General features: G+C 42.0%; 2 protein-coding genes, 1 long non-coding RNA gene and 1 pseudogene across 4 annotated transcripts; 2 read left to right on the top strand and 2 right to left on the bottom strand.

Annotated features, from left to right (window-relative positions):
• Positions 1-3,120: 3,120 nt before the first annotated feature.
• Positions 3,121-4,128, top strand: LOC144391125 (uncharacterized). The gene is made up of 2 exons (XR_013455010.1): positions 3,121-3,239; positions 3,839-4,128. It is a non-coding gene; the product is annotated as an uncharacterized LOC144391125 (long non-coding RNA).
• Positions 4,129-13,740: 9,612 nt separating this feature from the next.
• LOC144390940 (leptin-like) lies at positions 13,741-14,270 on the top strand. Its single transcript, XM_078097431.1, has 2 exons — positions 13,741-13,869; positions 13,968-14,270. The coding sequence occupies exons 1-2, from the start codon at positions 13,741-13,743 to the stop codon at positions 14,268-14,270; spliced, it is 432 nt and encodes a 143-aa protein (XP_077953557.1).
• Positions 14,271-14,952: 682 nt separating this feature from the next.
• Positions 14,953-21,092, bottom strand: LOC120812606 (RNA-binding protein 28-like). The gene is made up of 20 exons (XM_040168734.2): positions 20,717-21,092; positions 20,406-20,549; positions 20,202-20,314; positions 20,041-20,116; positions 19,848-19,940; positions 19,667-19,735; positions 19,411-19,510; positions 19,077-19,324; positions 18,918-18,984; positions 18,663-18,772; positions 18,500-18,573; positions 18,250-18,385; positions 17,916-17,980; positions 17,613-17,771; positions 17,286-17,435; positions 17,095-17,169; positions 16,868-16,991; positions 16,523-16,661; positions 16,174-16,288; positions 14,953-15,379 (listed from the first exon to the last, which is right to left on the bottom strand). Exons 1-20 carry the CDS (start codon positions 20,847-20,849, stop codon positions 15,242-15,244), a joined length of 2,328 nt encoding a protein of 775 aa, XP_040024668.2. The 5' UTR covers positions 20,850-21,092; the 3' UTR covers positions 14,953-15,241.
• Positions 21,093-21,493: 401 nt separating this feature from the next.
• LOC120812611 (transmembrane protein 53-like) lies at positions 21,494-24,216 on the bottom strand (annotated as a pseudogene). The gene is made up of 4 exons (XR_013455008.1): positions 24,077-24,216; positions 23,539-23,790; positions 22,959-23,205; positions 21,494-22,850 (listed from the first exon to the last, which is right to left on the bottom strand). The product of XR_013455008.1 is annotated as a transmembrane protein 53-like (transcript).

Below are 24,216 nucleotides of genomic sequence, written 5' to 3'. Positions count from 1 at the left end.
CCTCTTTTGCTTCTGCTGCAAATTGTTTTCCAAGAGGAACATTCATTTAAGTGCAGCAGGGATGGCAAATTGGAAACATGCAAGCGATTACCTCACATCCCATGAAAACAGTATTGAACACCTCAATTGAATGAAAGCATGGAAGTAACTGTCTGTGAGGTTACAAAGTGGGAAAACTATTGATAACCTGGAGATGGCACTTCTGGAGGCTGAGAGGGTCAGATGGAGAGAAGTGCTGACACGTCTCACAGCTATTGTGCAGTCACCGGCAGTTTGAAATTTGGCTCTAAGGGGACACACAGAAACAGTGTTCACACCATCAAATGGAAATTTTCTCAAAGAGGTTGAACTTATGGCCATGTTTAATCCCATTATGAAAGAACACCTTAACCGTGTTGAAAGAGGAACAGCAAGTCAAAACAGCTACCTAGGCCATCATGTGCAGAATGAGCTGATTGAATTGTTGAGCAGCCAAATCAGCTCTGCTATAGTGGATGATATCAAGCAGGCAAAGTTTTTTTCTGTGATTCTGGACTGCACCCCAGATATGAGCCACATAGAACAGTTGTCAGTGGTCATTAGAGCGGTGTCACTGATGGAGAAGCCCCATGTCATGGAACATTTTATGGGATTTTTGGAGGCAGAGGAGTCCCCAGGCCAGAACTTGGCATCCATGATCCTGACGAAACTTGAGGACTTGGGAATTCCTTTTGAAGACTGCAGACGACAGTCATATGACAACGGGACAAACATAAGGGGCAAAAATAAGGGAGTTCAAGCCAGGCTCTTAGAAAAGAATCCCAGAGCTCTGTTTGTGCCATGCGCCGCGCATACATTGAATTTGGTTGTGTGTGATGCTGATCAAGAGATCTGTTGATGCTATCAGTTACTTTGGTGTCCTGCAAAAGCTATACACATTATTTTCAGGCTCCACCCAAAGATGGGCCATACTGAAGAAGCATGGGAGCATCACTTTAAAGATGTGGGCAGAAACAAGGTGGGAGAGCAAGGTCAAAAGTGTTGAGCCCATGAGGTACCACGGAGCTGCCGTGAGAGAGGCTTTAATTGAGGTGAGAAACCACACCAAAGACCCTGCTGTAAAGGCTGAGGCCCAGTCTTTGTCTGAGGAGGTGGGGTCATACCGCTTCAGCATTTGCACAGTTGTTTGGTATGACATGCTATCTTCAATACAGCATGCCAGCAAACTCATGCAGTCTCCTGATATGCATGTGGACCTGGCTGTGAGTCTTTTGAAGAAGACTGAGCAAGGTCTCCAGAGCTACAGGGCAAGTGGCTTTGTGACTGCACAGATGGCGGCCAAAGACATTTGTGAAGAAATTCATGTGGAGGCTGTTTCAAAACAAAAAAGGCTGAGGTCTACAAATTGCCACTTCTCATATGAATCACATGATGAGCCTATCAGCGATGCACTTATGAAGTTGGAGGTTGGATTGTTCAATGTTGTCGTTGATGCAGCCACATCAGCCATGAAGGAGAGATTTTCCACATTGCTCAAAGGTGGTCTCGCCCCGGGCGCCATTCAATGCAGAACCGCCCCTGGTTGTAACCAAGAGAGTTGGACTAAACGACGCGTCCTGTTAAGAGCAGTGCTCTTCATCCATCATTCATCCATCTCCAGCGGAGGATAATGTACTTTGTAAACAAAAAAAGGGGTGAGGGTGTCCATTAATTACCGTTGTTCAGAGAGAAAGATTCCAAATGTCCCACTGCTAAAAACCAATGCAGTACCACACTACACCGCCAGGGGATGAAGTGAAAGGCGTTTTCACCTTTGCTGCTTAAAGGGTGATGCAACAGTTTCTATGATATGCAGGTCTCTTGAATAACCAGTAGATGGCATCAGCAGTTTAAGACTGACACTTGTGGCCACGAAGCTCACTATCAAGACAGACCACATTAGTAATTATTTGATTAGACATGACAATTAAGTACACCAAGACCAAAGGAATGGCATTCACCTGGTTTTCCATTTAAACATCAATTGCTATGGGAAAGTGTGATGATAGTATATGGTATAGATGCGTTAATGATTTGGATTGGAAAAGGATGGTTTGAATTTGATCAAAGCGAGTGGTGTCTTATAAGGGGTAAATAAATAATGTGGACATATTCCATGCGCCAATGAGAAACACATAACTATGTGTCAAGTGTCTCACTTTTGTGAGGTTCAAACTGCAGCTCCCCACTTGAAAGGGCAGCTTGCTAAGAAGTGTAGACTGGATTCCACTCAATGACCAAGATTCGGACTTTTTATTTTGTAAAATTGTCCAGGTCAAACCAGGTGAAAAACCTTGAAATACAAACATGAATGTAAGGTCAAAGAAATATAACCCATGAAACCATAATCAATTCACATACCCAACATCACATACTTAATTTATAATCTACTGGAAATTAACCTAAAAAATAAGTAGAAAGACAACCCAAATTTAAAGTATCCCAATACTAAATTAAATACATTTTTAAAACACTATTTAATGATGATTTTAACCTTATAAACTTCAGCAGCTTTTAACTCTGGTGATACACACAAATCAATTTTTATCCAATTACCTTTAGTTTGAATACTTTTTAAAACACACATTAAATATATGGACATTTGATTTTGCATTTCATGCCATAAGTAGTCAGCCACTCAAAAGCTCACCGGCTCCTTCTTCAGCCTTTGCAAGCTTTATTCCTGCAGTCTCCTCTTTCCAAGCTCTTCAATCTCGCTTTCTCACACTGCTCGCTCTTCACTGTCCTGTGAGTGAGTGACTCCAACCCCCCTGATCGCCAGATCATCTCCACCTGGTGCATTAAAATCTCCGCCTCCAGCCTGAGAGACACACCTAAACCTACCTCCCAGCCAGAGAGGGGCTCGGTCTGCAACTCAACTCAACAATGTGTCTATTATGATACCAACAATGAATCTAGCAATTGATTAGAATAGAAAACATGGCCTTATGAGTTAATAATGTGAATATTTATTGGACAAAATTCACCAGTATGACCGAGGTAGAGGCAACATGACATCTGTTATATATCCCCCTGGTCTACAATGAGTGAATGAGTGAGTCAATGAATGAATGAGCTGTGTGTAGAATGAATGAATGGGGCGTGGAGACCATGTCCCCGAGTGACGGCTTGGACCACCGACGTACGTGGCGAGGCGAAGTTACGGCAGCGGAGCGACATGAACGGGCTGATAGAACCACGACTACCGGCTCCACTACTCTGTAAGTACGGGAGTGTTTGGATGAAGCACACATGGAACTATAACCGGGTGTTTTACTTGTGCTGCCCACCCGATACGGGAAAGACGGCCCTTTTTGTTAAGCTAGTTAGCGTTAGCGCAGGTAGTTTGCTAGTTAGCATGCTAGCTTGGAGCATGCTAGCGTGCAGCATGATGACCTGGACCAAAAGTAAACATCCCAGAATATTTTTCGTATGTTTGGTGTTACTAATGCGTTAGGTTGTTGCTGTACCCATACATGTTATTGCATTTCACACTGAAGATACGTTTTTAAAGCAATGGGGGCTAAATACAGATTGCAAGGGTGAAGGGCTGAATTCAACAAGTTGTGCTCTGTAAACAAGAGGGCCAACACATTGTAAGTTACTGCTGCTTAAATCATGATACTGTGTAATGTACCTGGACATGTTACTCCAGAAATACCATAAGTTGCAGATGAATTGTTATCTTGTTTATAATGTAATAAGTAAACCATCTATAAATGAGTGTTCTAACGCACCTGCTGTTATTATTATTATTAGTTTATTACTGTCATCATAAACCCAAATGACCAACTTTGCCTTTGTGCTTCCCTTCTCACAGGTTTCTGCGGGTGGTGGTTGCATCTGATGGAGGTTACGTCTGATGATGGTTGTCCCTGCACTGGTCCTGCCTTACCCCTGGCTTAATAATCCACAATATTAGAATCATTTATGTTGTAGGAATCGGATGTACTGTACATCTTTTAAGTTGTTCACACCTTCTTCCCTACTGTTTTCCCCTCAGGTTTCTCCAGGTTGAAGGTGTTTTACATTTTGGGGTTTAGGGGATAGGGTGTTGCATGTTTACAGATTGCAAAGCTGAACAAAATAAAATGATTTGAATTGAATAAACACGTTGACCAGAGAAATCTGTTCTGTGCACTCTGACTCCCTTTACACAAAGAATCCTCAAGTGAGGATGAGGGAGATGCAGCTGATTTCAGGTATACTATCCCAACTCAAGTGAGCCACATCTTGTTTCAGAATCTATAATGAAGTTCCAATGATTCAGAAAAATGGTCTACAAACACAGAATTGTTGAACAAAGAAATGTTGTTTCTGCACTTTTAATTCCATAATTTATTTTCCTGAAAAATATATTTTATTTCTGTATTGTTTTTAATTAGACAAAGTGCTGTTATATGTAGAGTGTTATATTTATAATAAATACAAATCAATAAAATAATGTGTTTGTCCTTGTTAAGGGCTGTTAACATGACAACTGTGACTAAGTATGTAACTTGTAAGTTTCCATCGAGCAATTTATCCGTTGAAACAACGTTTAAAAGACGTCTATGGCCCGACGTTGAAAACACGTTGCAAATTGGTTTAAAAGTGAAAGTTGTTTCAACGTCTATTCGTAGACGTTGAAACAACTTTCGCGTATAGACCCGTTTTCAACGTGATTTATAATATCGGTGGTAAACTTACAAATGTGGACGTAGTTTCTTTTTAAACCTCTAAAATAATGATATAGCACACAAGAGAAGACGAAATATTACCGTATTAAAAAATCACGTTGAAATGTGGTCTAAACATAGACGTCTTTTCAACGTCTACGAATAGACGTTGAAACAACTTTCACTTTTAAACCAATTTGCAACGTCTTTTCAACGTCGAGCATAGACGTCTTTTAAACGTCTTTTCAACCAAAAAATGCTCACTGGGAATATAGTCACCCCCGCCAAAGCCAACCCCTGCGCAGGCTGAATTAATGTGGTGCTATTTTTGGGAGCCCCGTGTTTCCAGGGGAGACCTAATGACGCAATGACGTCAATGCGGGTCAATTGCAGACTGGAGGAATTGAGTGGCTTCCATTTGGGGCTTTTGCAGTATTTCGCTACAGAAAGGATGGAAACGAGTACAAAATGGAAGTGTATTTCCTCCAAAAAAGAAATGCATCGGAAATAGAGGTGAATCAAAATGCAGAGGTGGAAATGACCACAGTGGCACCACGTCGCCTCGACCATCCGTCAGCATCCGCGATAGTAAGGGAGGTGTGTATGTAAGGATGGGTTTCTTTTGTTTGTGGTCCTCACCCACGGCGCTTCTCCGCCATGGCACCTGCCTGTGGAGTAACATTTTGTGTAGGGTTTCTTTTTTTGGATGTAGCCCACAAACCACCGACTGTCTTGTTCTTCGTAAGATATTGGTGTGTGTGTGCAGTCTTCGTTGTTGTGGTGTTTTCCCCGCACGACGCCGCGAGCTTGTCTTTTCCACCACGTTATTTTAATTTTTCGGACGCTTTCTTTCTCCCGAAGGGGCTTTATCAATTCCGAAATGTTCCGAGCGCTCGCATCTAGACGCACAGAGGTAACAAGAGCACCTTCTCCCCGCGGCTCGTCAATTAATACAGCTGTTGACCAATTGGGTCTTTTTGGGTGGGTTAGTTTTACGCGATGTTGTCCGTGCGCCAGCCTTTGACTTTCAAATCGCTGTGCAGAATGTGCGCTGTGCTAAGAGGGATGTCCGTTTAGTGGCGCTCAAGATTGTGCGCGTCATGGTCGCTCGCAGCTCAACGCGCACGGACACACGTTGGTGGCGCGTTGGTGATTTCGCATTCGTGCCAAAACTTTGAATTCGCCTCCGGATAATCTCCCCACAAGTCCGAGTTGAGAGGGTTTGCCAAGTGTTCCCGCTGCCGTGTGTTTCCGTCCCAGCTCGTTAGAGGAGGGGCATTAGTCAGGGGCCGCCAGGATGAAATGACGCTTCAACCCCGTCGCTGCAAGAAAAGCGAAAACAAGAGGGATGCATGTTGCATGGAGTAGGAATAACCTGCTTAAATACACGCGTACGCCTATTGTCTGACACATTTATAATGTCGTGAGTGGAGAGGTCTTTTAGAACCATGGAGAGCTCACATGAAGATGAGCCAGTGGGGTCTGCTCTCTTTCCTCTTGTAGAGCACTTTATGAGACATCCCATCCGTGTCTGTCACAGTAATACAGGTATTTCACCTGATCACTGATCGGCCACAAACGTGATATTTTTTTACCTTTTACTGGAGCCATAACACTTTTACATTTTAGCGCCTGTATGAAATAATATTTGTCAACTATTTGGGTAATAATTTTCAGTTGGCTAAATAATGTCTGAAGATTTATGTTCATGTACTAACCAAAATTTGGATCCAAATTTAACATCGGAACACCTGAAACAAACGTTTCTTTCTCCAAATGATCAAATATATTAATACTCTCAACATTTTGAGTTTTTTCTCCCCTTCTTAATTCCCAAACAGTATTTATTCTATTTTTTTTATAGGAAAGTCACAATACGCTTCTGCACGCTCTTGGACGTATAATTCCTTTATTCATAAAGAAGCAAAATATATCAATCTCAAATGCTTTATGTGTTTATAGTGTGCCAATTGGCATTACAGATCTGTAATGTGTGTTGAAAATAAATCACAGAGTGGAATTTAGGAAGCTGCCTGGAAACCCATATTTCTCAATTGTTTCCACTATCCAAGTCCTTATATTTCTCTTCATTTTAAAAGGATTTGTGGTTTATTTTGTTGATGATACGTGTGTTTGTCTATTTGATATATCGTTGGTCAATATTTGTTCACCAATACTGACACAGCTCCTAAAATGATCGGTGACGGAGTTTATTCATCGGTACAATAATGTATTGTAATGTAAATGTAAATTATGCTTTTTCCTTTTTTTTTTCATTGAATGTTCACGCTAAACTGTCCACAATGGGTAGTAACAATCAAGGCATGAACATGATTACTGGTCTTCTTCAAAGTGTGATGTTTGGATACACTTTCCAGTCCAAAGCTTCAGTCCAACAGGATTTACAGAAGAAAATGTGACATCCATAAGGAAATTGTTATATGACTCCTTTCAGTCCAAACAGATGTTCAGTCTCACACATCTGTTATTGTGTTTTTCAGATGCCGGACCCACTCTGTATGATCGTCGGCCATGATTTGTTTCTTTCAGGTCTTTTTGCGGTCTGGACTTGCTGTCACATGACAATCCAGGAAGCCCTTACCCCAAAAAGCATCTGCAAGAGGCCCTAACAACCAGGATGGTTCACACATGTTTTCATGTTGACATAGGGCTTCACAACATATAAATTGAAATCTAACTCTTTACATTTATGTTAAGCGTGAGTAGCATGAGTACAGCGTGAGTACATTAGTGTGCATTTGACTTCCTCATTCCAACGAAAAAAGTCAGTGTGCGTGTCAAAATTCACACAGTACCTGTCGTTAAATAGTTTGAGTAAATGTAAATCACTCACCCTGATTTTGACGGTTCCACTCAAAAACCAGCAGGAGATAAGAATTAAGACCCTTAAATGTAATGTAAATGCATGTGAAGTGAGACATTGTTCTTCCACGAGGTGGCAGTGAGGCTCTGTTCCTTTTTCCTTTTTTGGACTCGGAAACAAAACTTGGAAATCTCACTTACCCATAATATATTCAAAGACACACCAGTAACCCAGTTGGGGCGTGTGTCTGGTTATTTCCAGCATAATAAGTAATACAAATGTGGTGGCATATGTTTTTCCTTAAAGTGAATGACGCTTTTTGGCCTATTGTTAACATGTCTGGAATCAATAAATAATTCCTTTAGAAATTTGTCATTTCAAGAGTGAAAAACACGAGTTGCAAGCAATTTCTGCCCGACAGTGATGCATGTTGTGCTTCTAGTTAAATACACATAATAACACCTCATCACATTAATGGTAAACTGATCTTTATCTATTTGCAACAAAACTATCGATCATCAATCGATATGAACATATACAAACTGGTCTAAAAAGTCTCTCAACACGTCATTGATCATAGTTTGAAAAACTGCTGGGGCATTGGTGAGGTCAAAAGGCAGACTAGATATTCATAATGTCCGGATGGCGTCTTGAATCCTGTTTCCCACTCATCTCCCTCCCTAATGCAAACCAGATGATAAGCGTTGCATAAAAAAAAAAAATCTGTGCCTGTTGAAGCTGGTCGAATACTGTAGTCATGAGGGGAAGGAGATATCTGTTCTGAACTGTAATTTCGTTGAGTTACGTCTTTTTTCCCCACAAAGAAGAAACCAGCCCCTGCTGGGGACGAGGAAGCCCCGATCAAACCTGCTCTCAGAGAAAACTCGATATGGTCTTTCATAGCCTGCCTCTCAGGCCCAGAAACGGAAAAAATACGGCCCTTCGGGATGGTGGAGCCGGGCAGGAGGCCAATGGCAGTGAGGTGGTAGGGCTGTGGCTTTGCTTTTACTAAAAACCTCCGCGAGATGATGGTAGCAGCTTGGCACCTTGGTCAGATCGGGGGTCTCAGAATCTGTGACAGGATGAGTCAAAACTCTGCAGGGATCTTCTCTTGGGGATGTGACTCCCGACACTGGTTCCCACCACTCCCCCTCCCCACGCCATAATGTCCTCGGTGCGCCAGATATGCGTGGGTTGTGGCAAATTAGTCACAGAAACCCGAGGATGAGATGATGCAGAGGTGAGTGCATAAGGTACAGCCCTATGCGCTCCCAATGATCGGCAATGCAAAGAGCTGAATAGTAAACAAATGCAAAACCAAAATCTCTCTTATAGAGGAAATAACAAAAGAATCAATCACAAAAAAAGGCTCTAAACTAAATCAAGGAACTGTGGAGCGATTAACGGCACAAAGCCAACTAAGGAGTCCACAACGTGGTTTGGGATAACTATGACTTGGGCTTAATTCTTTCATGAGGCGGGTGTGCAAGGCGAAAGGACATGACACACTGGCACATGACAAGGGGAGACATGATGGAAGTGTGGGAACAGGTGGACACAATCAGGAATCAGGGAAGACAATCGGACTGGTGACACATGAGGAAGGGCAAGGAACCTGAAACGAGAGGAGAGTTCATTTCCAAAATAAAACAGGAAGTCACAAAACATGGAGACAGGACAAAAACCCAACTTGACATACAGGTGTGACATCCTGGTGTGAGTTTGTTCTGTGACTTGTTCTGGTTTCAATTGAACAATCATTTTTTTAAATCCTAATTTTGAGACCCCAAATGGTTTCATTTTCCTAAATATAATAGTGAATTTGTTTTTTTAGTCAGGGTTTTTTTCTACAGGAATGTGACATTTTTAAAGCCCCCTCGACTCCAAAATAAATTGATAGATAAGGGTTAAATTATAAAGGGTGTCAATGTAATTAGATTAAAAAAAAACTCCACCACACTAAGCTTCATCAAAATCCTTTTATACCTTGATTATTTAACTGGAACTAAAATGAGTTATAATTTGCCTTCTAGAGAAGCTATTTGACTCTTGAAGGCCACTAAACCGTGTTGCGTTCATGACATGATTTTTTTCCGATTGGTTTAAGTAAAGTCTAAAGTCAACTTCACTTCTTCCCATCTGTCTTGAGAACAATGAATAGAAAAGGAGAGATTTTTCCCAAAACATTTCTGTTCAGGGCTCCTGAGCTGCCTTGTCGGCCTTTCAGCCCAGTGGTATTCATGCCGACCCAACGCAGTTTCCTCTCCTGATGCCGTTTACTTGCATCGCTCATGCTCACTTCAGAGTTAAATGACAAGCAATACAAGAGTAGGGGGCCAGTTTTTTTGCGGTACACATCAGTGATAAATAACTTCTCATGAGCAGCTACCACTTTTGAACAAACACATACAAACACACAAACATCGTTTGATTGAAACGTTAAAAGTAATTGCGGGACATTCTTTGTTTCAGCCGAATCTCTTGTCCATGGGTTTGATCCTCATTTTATTTTCAAATGACTTTTGACTTCAAATCACTTTTATGTGACGAAGGAGTTCATCCGTTGGGTTTAGGAAGGAAAACACAAAAGCACAAAAGCTCACGATCAACAAAAAAACAGCCATATGCAACGTGTTCTACTTTGCTGAGAGCAATATTTATGTCAAGACTTTGTAATGGGACAACGAGTGGGATCAATGGCATCCATCAGGCCGATTTGAAATTGAAAGTAGCCTTGAGAAGGCTTCAACGCCACTGGGGGCATCGGTATTTTCTTTTACAAAACCTCCTTTACATGATTGCATCCTATGATGCGGCTTCATCATCACACCTGGCCACAGTTGAGATACAACTGCACCTATTTGACGCAATGGATGGATGAATCAGTTCAAGCACCAGTGATATGATGAGCCATTTGAGAGGAATTCCAGGACAAACGCCTCAAGAACAGAAGTTCCTTGATCGGCGGTTGCTGCCAGTTTTATGTGGGGCATCGACAGATGGTGGGGTTCATTCATGCACCTGCCATCACTTCTGGATAGATCGCCTGTGTGTAGCTAATGATGAAGGACTACTTGTATTTCCTCTTTCTTCCTCTGAGGCCAAAGCACCTCACATCACTCACTAGCGTTGATTCGCCTGCGGACACCAAGGTTCGAGAGCAAACACACATTTTATTTGGATTGAGGGAAGTGTTTGCTCTTTGATTGTAATATGCTCCTCCAGCAACACGTACAATCACTGTCATGCAAGTGAATATGCAAAAGTATAAAGGTTTTCATTACTGCTGGCCTCAATCTGCAAAGGTCTTAGTGTTTAGATGGGCATCCTTTCAGACGGAGCATTGCAATGAATGCAGAATTTTTAGAAAAACTATGTAATAATGTTATATTTCCCTGCATTCTCTTTTTAGTGGATATTTGAGAATTGAGTTGTAACGATAACTGCACTGCAGCCCACGGCACAAAATGCTCTACAAAATAATTACTTTGGTTCATTTATGAACTTGAATCATCTCTCTTTGTTGGTTAATGTTAAATGAACAATAAATAAATAAACAAAATGATGCAAGAACTTATTTCCAGTAAGTCTGTTTTTAAGTTGCTCGGTAACACGTTAACGCTGCAGTGATGTGACTTATTAATTCCAGAGCAGCAATGGTTGGAAACGACATCAGCCAAATAAGCCTTTAAATATCTTAGCCTTGCATAAGATGTCACAAGTTAAAGTCTTCACAAGTTCACTGAAGTGTTTTAACACTTGATCCTTCGTGTTAGGCTGCTTTTGTTTCTTTAGGTCATATAACTGATTCCTGATGAAACTGGCATTGCTCAACTTGTTATTTTTATTGTTAGACTTATAGTCGTAGTCACATAGCGATTCTGAAGCCCTTCCTCAATGAAAAGCTGACTCAGGGCTTTTCCAACGAGTTTAGTTGTGTTAGCGTCACCAGAGGTTTGTGAAAACCATCATCAAAGTTACGTCACGCTGTGACTCACGCGGGCAGATTCTGCCGAGCGGAATTCCTGGTTTATATGTTGCATCCAGAAAAGTAATCTGATGCTGCGCAAGGCCCGTTACCATGAATTATGTACGCATGGGGCAGGTCAGCAACACGCTTTCAACATTTCGTCTTCATATGTCGTCAGATGTCGTCATTCCCTGTAGTATTACCCTTGTTCGTCTGACCCTAAAGGGATTAATGGTGCATCCTGCATGGTCTGCAGAAATCAAGCTGCATAAAGCAGAAAGGAAATGCCTTTGACTGGCCCCTCGCATGAGCTGCCTCTCACTGGATGAACGTTTAAAGAAAAGCATGGAAAATTTTATATGAACCTTTGGGGTCAAATCAGAGCAACTGCGGATGTAGCTGACTGTTCACAGATAAGCAGTCAGGATATAATGCATACAATGTGTCTGACTCAAGACGGGCCATCCACATTTCCTGTTTAGTGATACTTTGCCAGACTAAATCCTGGATTCATCCATGACAATGTCAGGATTTCTCCATGAAATTAAAACCTTTTTGTTTCATCCAATTGCATTCCTTCTTGTCTTTCTTTTTACTTACTTGGCAGAAACTTCTTCTTTGACGTAGTTTTCTCAGACAACCTTGACGTCATGTCAGTTATGTTTACTCTGCTCAATGTGACACTCGCCACGTGTTGACAGCGTTATGAGCCCTCTGTGTGCGGGAGAGAGTCCGTGCGTGTGAATTGCACGAGGCATTATGACAGTTTACTGTAAGTTACCTTGAGAAGTTTTGTTCCACGTGCTTGCGGGCCTCTCTTTAAACATGCATTGGCCTCTCTGACATCTTTTAGCTTGTTAGAAATATGATGATCACTTTTTCAAAAAGAGAATTGAATATGAGAAAATAACTAGCAGAAAGAATTATCAGGCAATTCTTTTAGATGAACATTGACGTTAAAAGGAGTTTTTGTGTTAGAAGTTATTATTAGAAGACGTGGTGTTAATATTTTATGTATCGGTTAAAAGTATAAGTAGGGGGATATTGCAACCTACGTTACGTGAAAATTATACAGTGTCCTTGTTTTCTGGTGTTAAAACTAAAACACAATACATTGGTATAGAGTGAATAGTTAGTAAAGCAGATGACTCAAACACTGCATGTTTGGCTGAAATAAAATTATTATTTCTACTTGCTTAATGTAATAATATAAAATTATTTAAATTAAATAAAAATAAAAATTGATCTCCATTTATGAGATGCAGGTCGTTTAAATATTCCAGGATTATTAGGTTTTTTTTTTGATTGCTTGTTTATTTTCTGCTTCTGTGAGCTACCCATGCTGCTGTGCGCTCGTTGTTTGGGATTCCTAAATCAATACTGACGTAACTGGCAGCATTAGGCAATGATTACATTGGTGGGCAATGAATTGAGAGTGTCGGTACCAGATGTCACATACAGTATATGGCCAAAGCCACAGAATAAATAGCATTGTTGTCATTTCTATTTGTGAACTTTGAGGTATCACTATTCTTAACTGCTTTGATAGTTTTGTCAATTCATGCCCAGGTGTACTCGCACACTTTTCTCCCCACTTCCACCATGGGAACGGGGGTTACAGGATGGGGAGAGGTCAAACAAGTGAGGGGGTGGGTGGGTGGAGAACTGTTGTTGAGAGATATGAGTAAGACATGAGTCAACAGCCCCATACTATAAGATGTTCTGATGGAGCCCAACGATGGCACAGCACAGACTTCCACCCAAGGTAAGGTCAACTCTCCTCTCCGCCTCGCTCCATCCAGCTCCATCACTCGGGCTTCGGCTCCTGCCTTCGTGGCACTGTCTCAGCTCACCGTCGCATTTGGTCTTTGGTTTTACAAGTACTGTACCCAACTTCTCATTCAACTGAATGGGAGGAAGAAAGTGTTTGAGAACATTTGGATGGTACTGTATGTTGGATGTGTTTGTAAAAGGGTTGATTAGGTTGATAGCTCATGTTATTAGGAGCTCGTAACCTTCGGTCTACTCCTCTCAGAGTATGCAGCAGAGATTTGGAAACAGAGGGGGTTGACAATATTAGTTACCAGCCAAAAGCAGGTGATCTTTGTACTTGTTACGTGGTCGAGACTTCACAGGTGTCTCTATCAAACATAATGAGTTATTATTATTATATGGGAGTATATGTGTATGTATAATATAATGAAATGCACATTTCTCTATTTAGGAACACGTAAACGCTTTTCTGACTTTGGTGCATCTAGAGAAAAAACATGGCCTACACTTGGACCCTCCTCTTTTCACTACTGCCCATTTTAAGCGTTTGCACAGCTTCTCCTCTGCCAAGTGTGGAAGTGATGAAGAGGGCCAAACAGCTCGTGGTGAGACTCGACGAGTTTCAGGTAATATTTACAGTTCTGTTTGAGGGAGGCCGCGCATGCAAAGTATTTCCAAAAGTTGGTGTAATTCTGACTGACTCATGATCTTTCGCACGCTGCAGTTCCCCACCGAACTGACCACCGGCGCACTGGATTACGATTTTTCTGGAACGAAATCCATTGTGGCGGCTTTGGAGCGCTGTAACAGCCCGATCTCGGAAAGCCTGGAAGGGGTCACTCAGGTCAAGACAGAACTCTCTTCGCTGATAAGTTTCCTTCGTCAGTTGAGGCAATGCAGTGAGGATCCGGAGCCAACGCCGCAGGATCAACGGTTTACTCAAAGTAAGACCTTCGAGAGCCTAAAGAGAACAAGGGAGTATCTCCAGCAGCTGCAGCAAAATCTGGATAACCTTGACACTTGTTGAAAGACAGATATTAGGAACAATATCTGTAAATTGTGGCCTCGTTTTTGGAGAATGATTTGTCAGGTCTGCATCAAGAATGTGTGACTTTTTGACATGAACTTATTTATATATTTTATTTATTTAAACTGGATAAAATGTATATTTTCTAACACTGTCTCACTGTGATGCTAACTGTGCTTCTATCTATGCTTTGCAAAAATATATAACACATCTTTGTATGACAATACGGTGGTATCAACAGTGCACTCGGCTGTAGATCTACTTTTTGGTAGCAGCCTGAGGAAGTGTCACAATAACCAGCAAAAACTAAGTTCAAACTTACCCTGATCAACAGCTCAGGGCAAAGGGTAACTTCCATATCAGTACAATATCTCCAACTCCTTTGTAAATGTTTATTGATATCTGAAAATATTTTGACATTTGGCTTTTTCATATTGAATAAAAATGAATACATATAACAAATATATTGTGGTACGCAAGTTTATCACGGATACATTAAGAAAAAGAAGAGATCAGCATAAAGTGGAAGAGCAAAGCGATCCAGTTTAAACACATCTGTGGGTGTTCATCTCTTGCTTCACTAGTACTCAAGGTCCGTGAGTGGTGTTTATCCACAACTATCGATTATGATCCCTTTTGGTCGCACGTATTTGAAACTATCCAATAAATATAAATCACACTCTTTTAAAGTCCAGACAATAAAACCCACATTTATTTTTCCATATTTTCATAAAACGTACAAGAATGACATGGTTTGTTTGAGAGGTACAAACATGGATTACAGAAATGCTAAATAAGGATGAAGAATGTTAGAGCACGGCGCAGTTTCACAAACCTACTTCATGAGAACAACTGCACTTGTTTAAAGACCTCGGGACGCAATTGTGGATGACCTCTGTTGTGGTAGTCAAACACATTGTGTGTCTCTCTCGCTCTCTCAAACAAACAAACACTCACACACAAACGCAGCGTTAACTATCAAACCACTTGCTTCTCTTGAGATTGGTGACGTTGTCGCTGTTACCCATCAGTTTCTTCTTGTACTGCTCCACCAGGCTGTCAAAGCGGTCCCCACCATTTCTCTTGAAATTCTTCTTTTGGGTTTTAACCTTCAGGAACGAAATAAAAAGGGTTGTGAGGCTGAACAGAACAGAACAGAACGACTGTCTTACTTTGCATTCAAATGCTTGGAAACCTGAAATGAAATAGCACAGATGGCGGTAAGATGTGACGCGTTGAAATGGTGTTGTCCACACATTGCTCTGGGAAGTCTAAAAAATGTCAAACCACTGCGTACCAATTGCAACAGTCATTAATCCTTACAAGCGCAAATCTGTGCCTCAGTGAGCTTTCCCAACCACTTTTACTACCAATTCCGTCTCACCTTCTCTTTCCGTAAACTGGAAAACAAGCCAGTTTTTGAAAACCGAGGATTTTTGAAAACGTACAACTTAATGCAAAGCAAATGATGGCATTCATTAGGTACTCGTTTGAATCCGATCGTCTGTATAGCTAAAGGAATGTTGGCTGGCCTTTCTAGAATATGGCAGAATTTGTTACATTCATCACAACGCCACAAACGTTCAGTTCCAAGTGGAACTGCGGTCTACGGATAAATAATAAATAAAAAAATGATGTTAGAAAAAGATTGTTGGATCCACCTGATGTGGTTCTTAGGATTTTCTTTCCTTATTTAATAGTTGGTTATTTTTGAAGTAGGGGTCCTGAGCTCTTTGTTGGTGCTCGAGGTTTCCCAAATGTCCAAGCAGAGGACTTTAAACAGGAGTACTGACATGGTTTTCAATACTATCTGATAAACCAGCAGCTATTCTTCCCTGAGAGATGTTCTGTGAACAGGACCAAAGGCAGCAAATTAGCAAATACAACAGAAGTATTTATGAACCTGGTTGCTGCGCTGTGTGGGCTTTTCCATCTGCTGTCTTTGCCGGTCCTTCCTAGTGGATCCCGGCCGGCCTTTCTTGGGTGTCGGAGCCTGTTGCTTTCCCCTGTCACGCAATCTGTAAAGGACAACGGTTTGTAATGTGTGACAGAATTCTGTCTCTTGCTGTTAAAGAGACTTTTGGAATATGTTCACCCAAATTTAACATGACAAAGAATTTTCAGTTTTTTGCAAATCATTTTCAGATTTCTCTAATATTATATATTTAACACGTATCCAAAAAGAAATACCTGACACATTTTACTGTCTTCATTCAGATGCTTGATACGAGTACAGGTAAAAATAGGTGTACCTGATCTTAGGCCCCCGATGGGAAGGAAAGTTTAGAATCTTCTTCCGCTTCTTTCCATTCTCCAGACTAACATGCTCCACCTCAGGTTTGGTCTGGAAGCCTAAAAAGCGGGTGCCTTGCTTCTGGGTTTCAACAGGAGCTGACAATCACAGAAAACCAAACATGGTAAAGAAGTAAAGAAATGTAAACATAAAAGGTGAACCATGTTGGGAACAGAAATAAAAAGGCCACAGTAAAGTAGTTTTAATTCAGTGTCAAATGCAATGTGGTTTCTCAGCAGTGGGCTGAGGGTTCTCGCAACTTGGAAAGTCAAAGAGTGTAAAAACTGAAATAATAATTTCATACCTTGCTCGTTTTGTGTCGGCTTAGATGAGGATTGTGCTTCATTTTGACCTTTCCTGGGTCCTTTATCCTCTTTGACTGTCTGCGGTGGCGGTTTTTGTCCCCTTTTAAGAGCCAGATTGTGTTCCTACAAAGATAAACAAACGTTTAACTTACATTTAGACGACACAAAGTCTTTCAATTAGAAGAACCCTCAAGTGTAACTGTCACACAAATGGATAGAAACGCACCGTATTTCTTTGTTGACGCATGTCTTTCATTTTGAGTTTCTTAGAATCTTCCAGAGAGAACTCAACAATAGGTCTCTGCAGCGTGCAATGAAACATAACACAGTGAGACACACAAACATGTCTGAATAAAAGGTAAATAAATACAGCAGCAAACATGCTGATAAAGGATGTCAGCCTGAAAATTTTTTTACCTTATGTGAGCCAAAGATGTCGGGGTTGTTGTTAAGGTAACGAAGTGTGGAGAGAGCATGTTCATGGTCCTGGAACTGGACAAACCCATAACCCAGCGATTTTCCCATCGCCTGACCCTTCACGGGCCTCTTGTCATACATCACCCGGCACTAAGAGGAGCACACACACGCATATACAGTGTGAATAATAATAAGAATAATGACAAGAACACCCCCTAGTGGGCACACAGATCTATGACAGTCAACATTATTAAATACTACTGCAAAACCATTTCCAGGGATGTTTTTACAAAACTGCAGTTTCCCGAATGCGGCCTTCGTTCTCACCTCTGTCAAGCGGACTCCCTTGTTTCCTTTCACTGCTTGGAGGCAGAGTGCTTTGAGTTTTTTATCGTCCACTGACTTGGGCAGGTTATGGACACATAGACGATTCTTTGACACAAACACGTTGATGGCCCGAAGCTTGGTCCTCTTTATTTCTTCAAACTGAGGGAAATTGAAAACACCAACAACATGAGTCAACGTAGAAGTAATATGTTGAAAACGATCCTGGTGAGATAAACGATTTATGCATTACATCTCCTCTGCGAGGATGAAAAGTGTTAAATGGGAAATGAAGAATGAACTCACCCTGGTTCTTTTGACCATGTCTGCTTCAGGAACACCCTCCGCTGCTTTGGTTCCAGGACGGATCACTGGGGTCAGGTGAAAGGATCATGCATTTTAAAAAAATGATTTATAAGCAATTCCGCAAAGACAATGAAAGTTATTATTGGAATACACAAGACCAACATCAATATGAAGAGCGGTCGGCGGCAATCTTTAGCAGAGTATTATGAATGTTGGATCTAATCTGCATGAAGCAATACCTTACATATTCACAGTAAATCAAACCTTCCTAGTGGTCAATAGTGGAGCTGCAGGACAAAAGCAGGGAAGAGGAGCATGAGATGGGTCTACTCACGTCCCTCTCTGGCCAGATACAAGTTTCTGGTGCCCGATTCCACTTTCACTTTATCCACCTTCAGCTTGGAAGCATCCTCTCTGGTCACTGCTGCCACAACCAACAGCTTTCTGCCATCTACACGGACGTCACCGTTCTGCATCAAACAATGCATTGTTTACAACAAGGCAACATTAGAACTCATTGCAAACAGAACAAGGCTACAAATGAGGCTGTGCCATAAGAAAGCTAGTTATTCAGAAGGTATTACCTCTGCTTCATCTGCAGCTTCCGCTATGCACTTGTCTGCAGCCTCTTTAGTCTTGAACTGAACAAATGCACAACCTAGCAGAACAACAAATTCAAAATAAGACAATCAACCCGTTTCCCCAACAACAAAGGGAAGAGTGGTAGCTCATGCACAGCTGGCTGACCTTTGGAGTGTCCTGTTGCTGCGTGGATGACGATCTTAATGTAGTTCAGCTCGCCATACTTCAGCAGAACTTCCTCAAGGCCCTCTTCCTCTGTATCGAAGGAAAGATTCCTAAATCAGTCGGGAATAAGACGAACAAGGACAGTCACGTGATTGATACAAATGCAAGCAAAATCTGAGGATTTAAAAAATGGGAGTAGGGTCAACGATCAAACTAAATCATGTTTAAGATGAAGCAGTGAAGAGAATAGTAAACCTGATGAAAATGGTTCTGCCCTCTTTCACATCTGAAGGGAGAAGTTTCTTTGAGATTTTCCTTTTAGCTGCGAGGTAAAAGTAGCAGACAAGCACAGTCAAGAAAAAATTCACATGGAAATAGTTGTTAACATGCAAATCATAAGCAGGGAATGGCTACCTGATTTATCTTCTTCTTCTTCATCATCATCATCATCATCATCATCATCATCTGGATCTAGGCTACTCTCATCATCGTCGTCACTGCCGTCATCTTCTTCCTGAGACACATCCTCATCATCTTCTTTCTTGTCGTCATCGTCATCCTCCTCCTGCTCACTGTCTTCCTTATTAGCATCTTCATTATCATCATTCTCCTCCTCTGATTTTGATTCTTCCAACTGCTTCACAGATTGTTTGGAAGGGACTCTTTGATAAAGTTTGAAAACAAAACAGTCCAGTTAAACAGTTTTAACCCCTGGTGGCACACTGAGGCAGGTGTAACGAAATCATACCTTTTCTTTTCAGGTGCAGCTTGTGGCTTTTCTTCATCCTTGTTTTTCGTGTGACTTTTTGTGTCTAAAATGATTGTAGTTGCTGGTGTGATCTTTGTTTCTATTATAGAAACAAAGCGATGTTAATCATCACCCTATATATATATATATATATATATATATATAAAAAATTAGAATATCTACTTACTCATTTTTAATGTGCATTGAATAATAAAACACTATGCATTCGTCTTGCAGATGAAAAGGGAACTATTACCTGCAGTGGACTGCTGTGTAGCGATGTACTTGTCCTTAGGCACAGCCCAGTCAATTGCTACCTGTCGACCTGTAACATTTAAAATTCAGTCACATCATAGAAGCTAAATAACAACTCATTTCCCAAATTGAGACGTCAACAATGAACTTGTTGGAGGGGGTTGTGTGTGCGTCTCATTCACCTTTTATCTCCTTCATGTTCATGGCGTTAAGCGCGTTCCCTGCCTCACACACATTTTTGAAAAGGACAAACGCAAATCCACGCATCTTTCCATCTACGGAATGAAACAGAAACCGAAGAAAACAACCAGTCAGCCCAGGTACTTAATCAAAAATGTTTGGGTGGCCTCCTGTAGGAATTGAATCCATTTTCACCTGGTTTGAGGGGAATTTTGGCCTCCAGAACGGTTCCAAACTGGGATAAAATTTGCTTCAGGTCATCCTCTGAGCACTGAAACACAAATGTGTGCATTTCTAGCAAGGAGTGTACCGATTCAAGCAGCCGTGCAACTGGAGTTCAGAAGTGTTCAGCTTACCTTAAAACTCAGGTTCCTGATGATGAGCCTGGATTTCAGCTGCGTCTTCCGGACGCCTTTGGGTTTCTGCTCATGTTCTGTCGGTGCTGCAGCAGCAGGAGGCTCTTTGGGTGCTTAGTGGGAGACATGAACGCGGTCATCCAGTAGACACGGCATGCGATCTCTCCCGGTTGCTCGTTATTGGAACATGTAGTTTGCACATACCTTTTTTCCCTTTGTCTTTTTTCCTCTTGGCCACAGCTACAATGATCCTTCGTCCGTCGTATTCCTTCACTTCCTTCAAAGCTCGACGTGCGTCTTCCACCATGGAATATATGACGTAGCCAAACCCACGGCATGTCTCCGTGTCTGGTTTACCAATAATAAACAACAGGTTGTTGAAATTTAGATGTTATTGCCGTTGTACTGCAAGCATTTAATAACGTGTATGTATACAGGCCCAAACGTTAGTCAGCACGACTTAACTAGCTTAACGTAAGTAACGCCACGCGATTAATCAAGTAAAAGGACATCACCTTTCTCTTTGACCACGAAGCATTGCTTCACCGGACCAATTTCGGAGAATATTTCCTCCATCCGTTGATTCGTGGCCTCGGCTGGCAGGGGGCTGACGAACAGGGTCCGCTGGTGCATGGCGCCCCGCTCCATGGCTAACGTTAGCTGTTAGCTCGCTGCTAGCAGCCTGTCCGCCTCGGCTGTAGTTAACTCACGAAACCGACCCGTTAACGACCCCGCATGCGTCGTTGATAACTTAAAACTGGATATCAAACAAACTGCCTGGATGAAGACACCGCACGGGGACTGTTATGCTAGACGATCGTGAACTGGCAGATCAGGTCGCATGTTTACATATGCGCGCAGCCATCTTGAAAACGTGACGCCGATGTGGTTTCGAAAATAAAAACCTCTGGTAGTTTGCTCCGCCTAGTGGCCCGGATGTTGACGCGTGTCCGCGGGCATCTATTGTTATTACGCATCTACACTTCCTCACTTGACCGACAAAGGCTTTAATGCCGTCCTCTACCCGACTGAAATATTTCCCCTAGACGTGTCCCCATTTCTAGTTTTCTATTCCTTGCCCGATATAAGAATGTGTTACTCTTTATGAACCCCATGATATAAATCCCAAAGGCCTGTTTGAGGTTTTTCTTTGACCGAAGAAGCGCACGGTTAAGGTCACGGTGTATAATTCTCAATTTACCCGATTCGTTTTCAAAACTACTGCAATGCAAAACAGTAGAGGAAGGAACGTGACAAATTACATACCTTATCAAAAATGAAAATGAAAAATGTTGATGGGGTATTTAGTTGTTTTATTGCACAAATAAGAAATGTAACAATGACAAATTATAACATTATCAACACAAGATCAATAGCACACGATTCTGAGATTTAGATGCTTTATAAAAGGGGTTAAAACAATCAGATGTCGTCAGTTCATAAAAGGTTTACCACTGAGGCTTAATATACCGTCTGTGTCTTGATCAGCATTGCAAACACTCAACCAAGGGTTTTTTGTTGGGGAAGAATACAATTCTTCTAGGCAGTGGTAGACCGTCAGAAATCTTCATGTCAAGTCTCCGGAGTCATTTGTATAAATATACACTACCGTTCAAAGGTTTGGGGTCACTTAAAAAGCCATATCTGAGACTGGCCAATAAAAAGAAAAGATTGATATGGGCAAAATAACAGACATTGGACAGAAGAAGAAGATTGGAGAAAAGGGTTAAGGACAGACGAATCAAAGATTGAGGTGTTGGGCTCACACAGAAGAACATTTCAGAGACGCAGAACAAAATTAATATTTCAAATAAAAATCATTATTTCTAACGTTTTTTTAAATGGAAAACACAAAATTGTCAGCGTGACCCCAAACCTTTGAACGGTAGTGCAAGTTAAGAGATTTGGCTTAGACACCGTAGAAAATAGTGCATGCATTAAGGCTACTGTAAAGAACTTTCCTATTTTTGATTTTCAACCTGTATTATAAGTCTCTTTACATATAATGATTCTGATCTTTGCGGTTTCACCAACCTACAAGATACCATTTCTCCACCTCCCCTCATACTTTGCTCGTTGTTTTCAGTAATTCAAGTAAACTAAATCAGTATGACTCAGCTGTGGTGAGTTTTCTCCAGTACTTTATACTGGTTGCCCTTCAAAAAACAACATATCTAAATTTTCCCTAAATAAAATGTCATTAAACAGATGTGTGTTAGGAGTTGCGTCACTCCAGTCGGCATATCCCAACACATCATATGCTAACATGTGGTGTAATGACATCATCTTACATTTTAGCCTTCAGTGGGTCTAAGCGGAGAGACTGAAGGAACGTGTCCAGAGAGGTCAGATACTCTTGTGGGTGTCTCTTCAGGTGACCTGCATGTGTTGAGTCCTCCCACTTCTTGGCTTTGACGTCCACCCCGCGCTTCCGCCAGTGATCAATCAGATCCTCCATAGCTTGCGAGTTGCTCATTGCGTCATTCTCGCAAAAGAAGAACAGCGCAGGGGTTGTGATGGGGTTGTTCCAAAAAGTACCAATGCTTGTGTTGTAGTAGTCCACCGTTTGGCGTTTGAACATGTTAAAGTATGACATGCTTACTTGTTTTACCAGTGTCTCAAATCTAGGAAACACAGTCTTACCTAGACCTGGGCAGAGGAGAAAAACACTTTATTAATTTACACTGAAAACAACTTCACGACCACTGATAAATGTATGAATAAAATTGTCATACAGCAAGTCAAAACAGAGCTAACCTATTGCCATCATCTCCACTGAGCCCACCACAAGGCTATCGTAGACTTGGCCTTTGATCCTCTGTGTGAGCTCCTGATACTTCTGTGTGTCCTAGGAGATGTGAACCAGCAGCTGAGTGAACGTGTAGCCGCCAATAGAGAATGCATGGACAAGCAGTGGGCGGGACACAAAGCGTTCACTCCGGAGCAAATCCAGCAGCATCTTTCCATTATCGAGTCCCCAGCGAGGCCACACAAACTGCTGTACCTGGTAAAAAAAAGTTTAGAAAACAACAATGGTCAGAGTTCAGTGCCGATCCGTTTACAGTGTAAAGGTCAGTGATCGCAGAGGTTGCAGCTGCATGCTTCAGGCTGTGCAGGGGGGAAAAACTGCACGGGAGCAAGAGAGGTACACATGCATGCTGACAACGAATTGGAGCAGTTGGAAGTTCAAAAGTTGAACTGCAGATCTTTATCTTGCTCAAACGGTTAGTTACAGTCTTGTTACCACGGATAACTTTCCTTGGCAAAAACAGCCTGGCAAATACGGTTAAGAAATCAAGACAAACGTTGCAAGCCTCGATCGATTATTGGCCCTCGCCTGACTCTCTACGACGAGCACATCGTAGCCGGTGCGGAAGTAGATGTCACAGTACTTAGCCAGAGCCTGGGGACGTGATCCCAGCCAGGGCAGCATGAGCAGAACGGGTTTGTGGTCTTCGCGGACTTCGGCCCGGCATTCGGACGCCGGAGGCACCGACTCGTTGACGTAGAGAGTCACGTTCTTGGCGAGGCGGTGGGCGGTGACGCCTCTGCTCAGGAGCGCCCTGCCCAACATGGCGGCTACCGCTAGCTGCCCGACCGCCTCCACACGGTCAGGGGGGGAAGTGACAGAAACAAACAGAGGACGTGAATGAATTAAAACAACAACGAACAAAAAAAACACACGCATCAATTGCAGGAAGATAATTGCAGTAAGATGTCGACAGTAACGTAAAGTACTACGCTAGCTCCTCTTAGGCTTTACTTAACGTTAGTTAACACGGAGCAGATGGACGTCTTTAAAGTCAGCTCAAGATGCGCATCGTCATATTAAAAGTTAAATTCGCCGATAAGAGGAGTAACTAACCTAAACATACCTGTATGTTCTACCCGGGAATGCTGGCGGTGTAACGCCGGTTTGAAAAGTGCTCGCGGCGGTAAAGGTCAGTGATTTTCCACAGAAAGTGTCCTCAACATCTCCCCTTCGCCCCGTCCGCTCCTCCTCCTCCTGCTGCTT

The sequence above is a fragment of the Gasterosteus aculeatus genome, chromosome Y (genome assembly GCF_964276395.1).
Source record: "Gasterosteus aculeatus chromosome Y, fGasAcu3.hap1.1, whole genome shotgun sequence".
Classification (NCBI taxonomy): domain Eukaryota; kingdom Metazoa; phylum Chordata; class Actinopteri; order Perciformes; family Gasterosteidae; genus Gasterosteus; species Gasterosteus aculeatus.
This window is presented reverse-complemented; position numbering and strand designations above follow the sequence as displayed.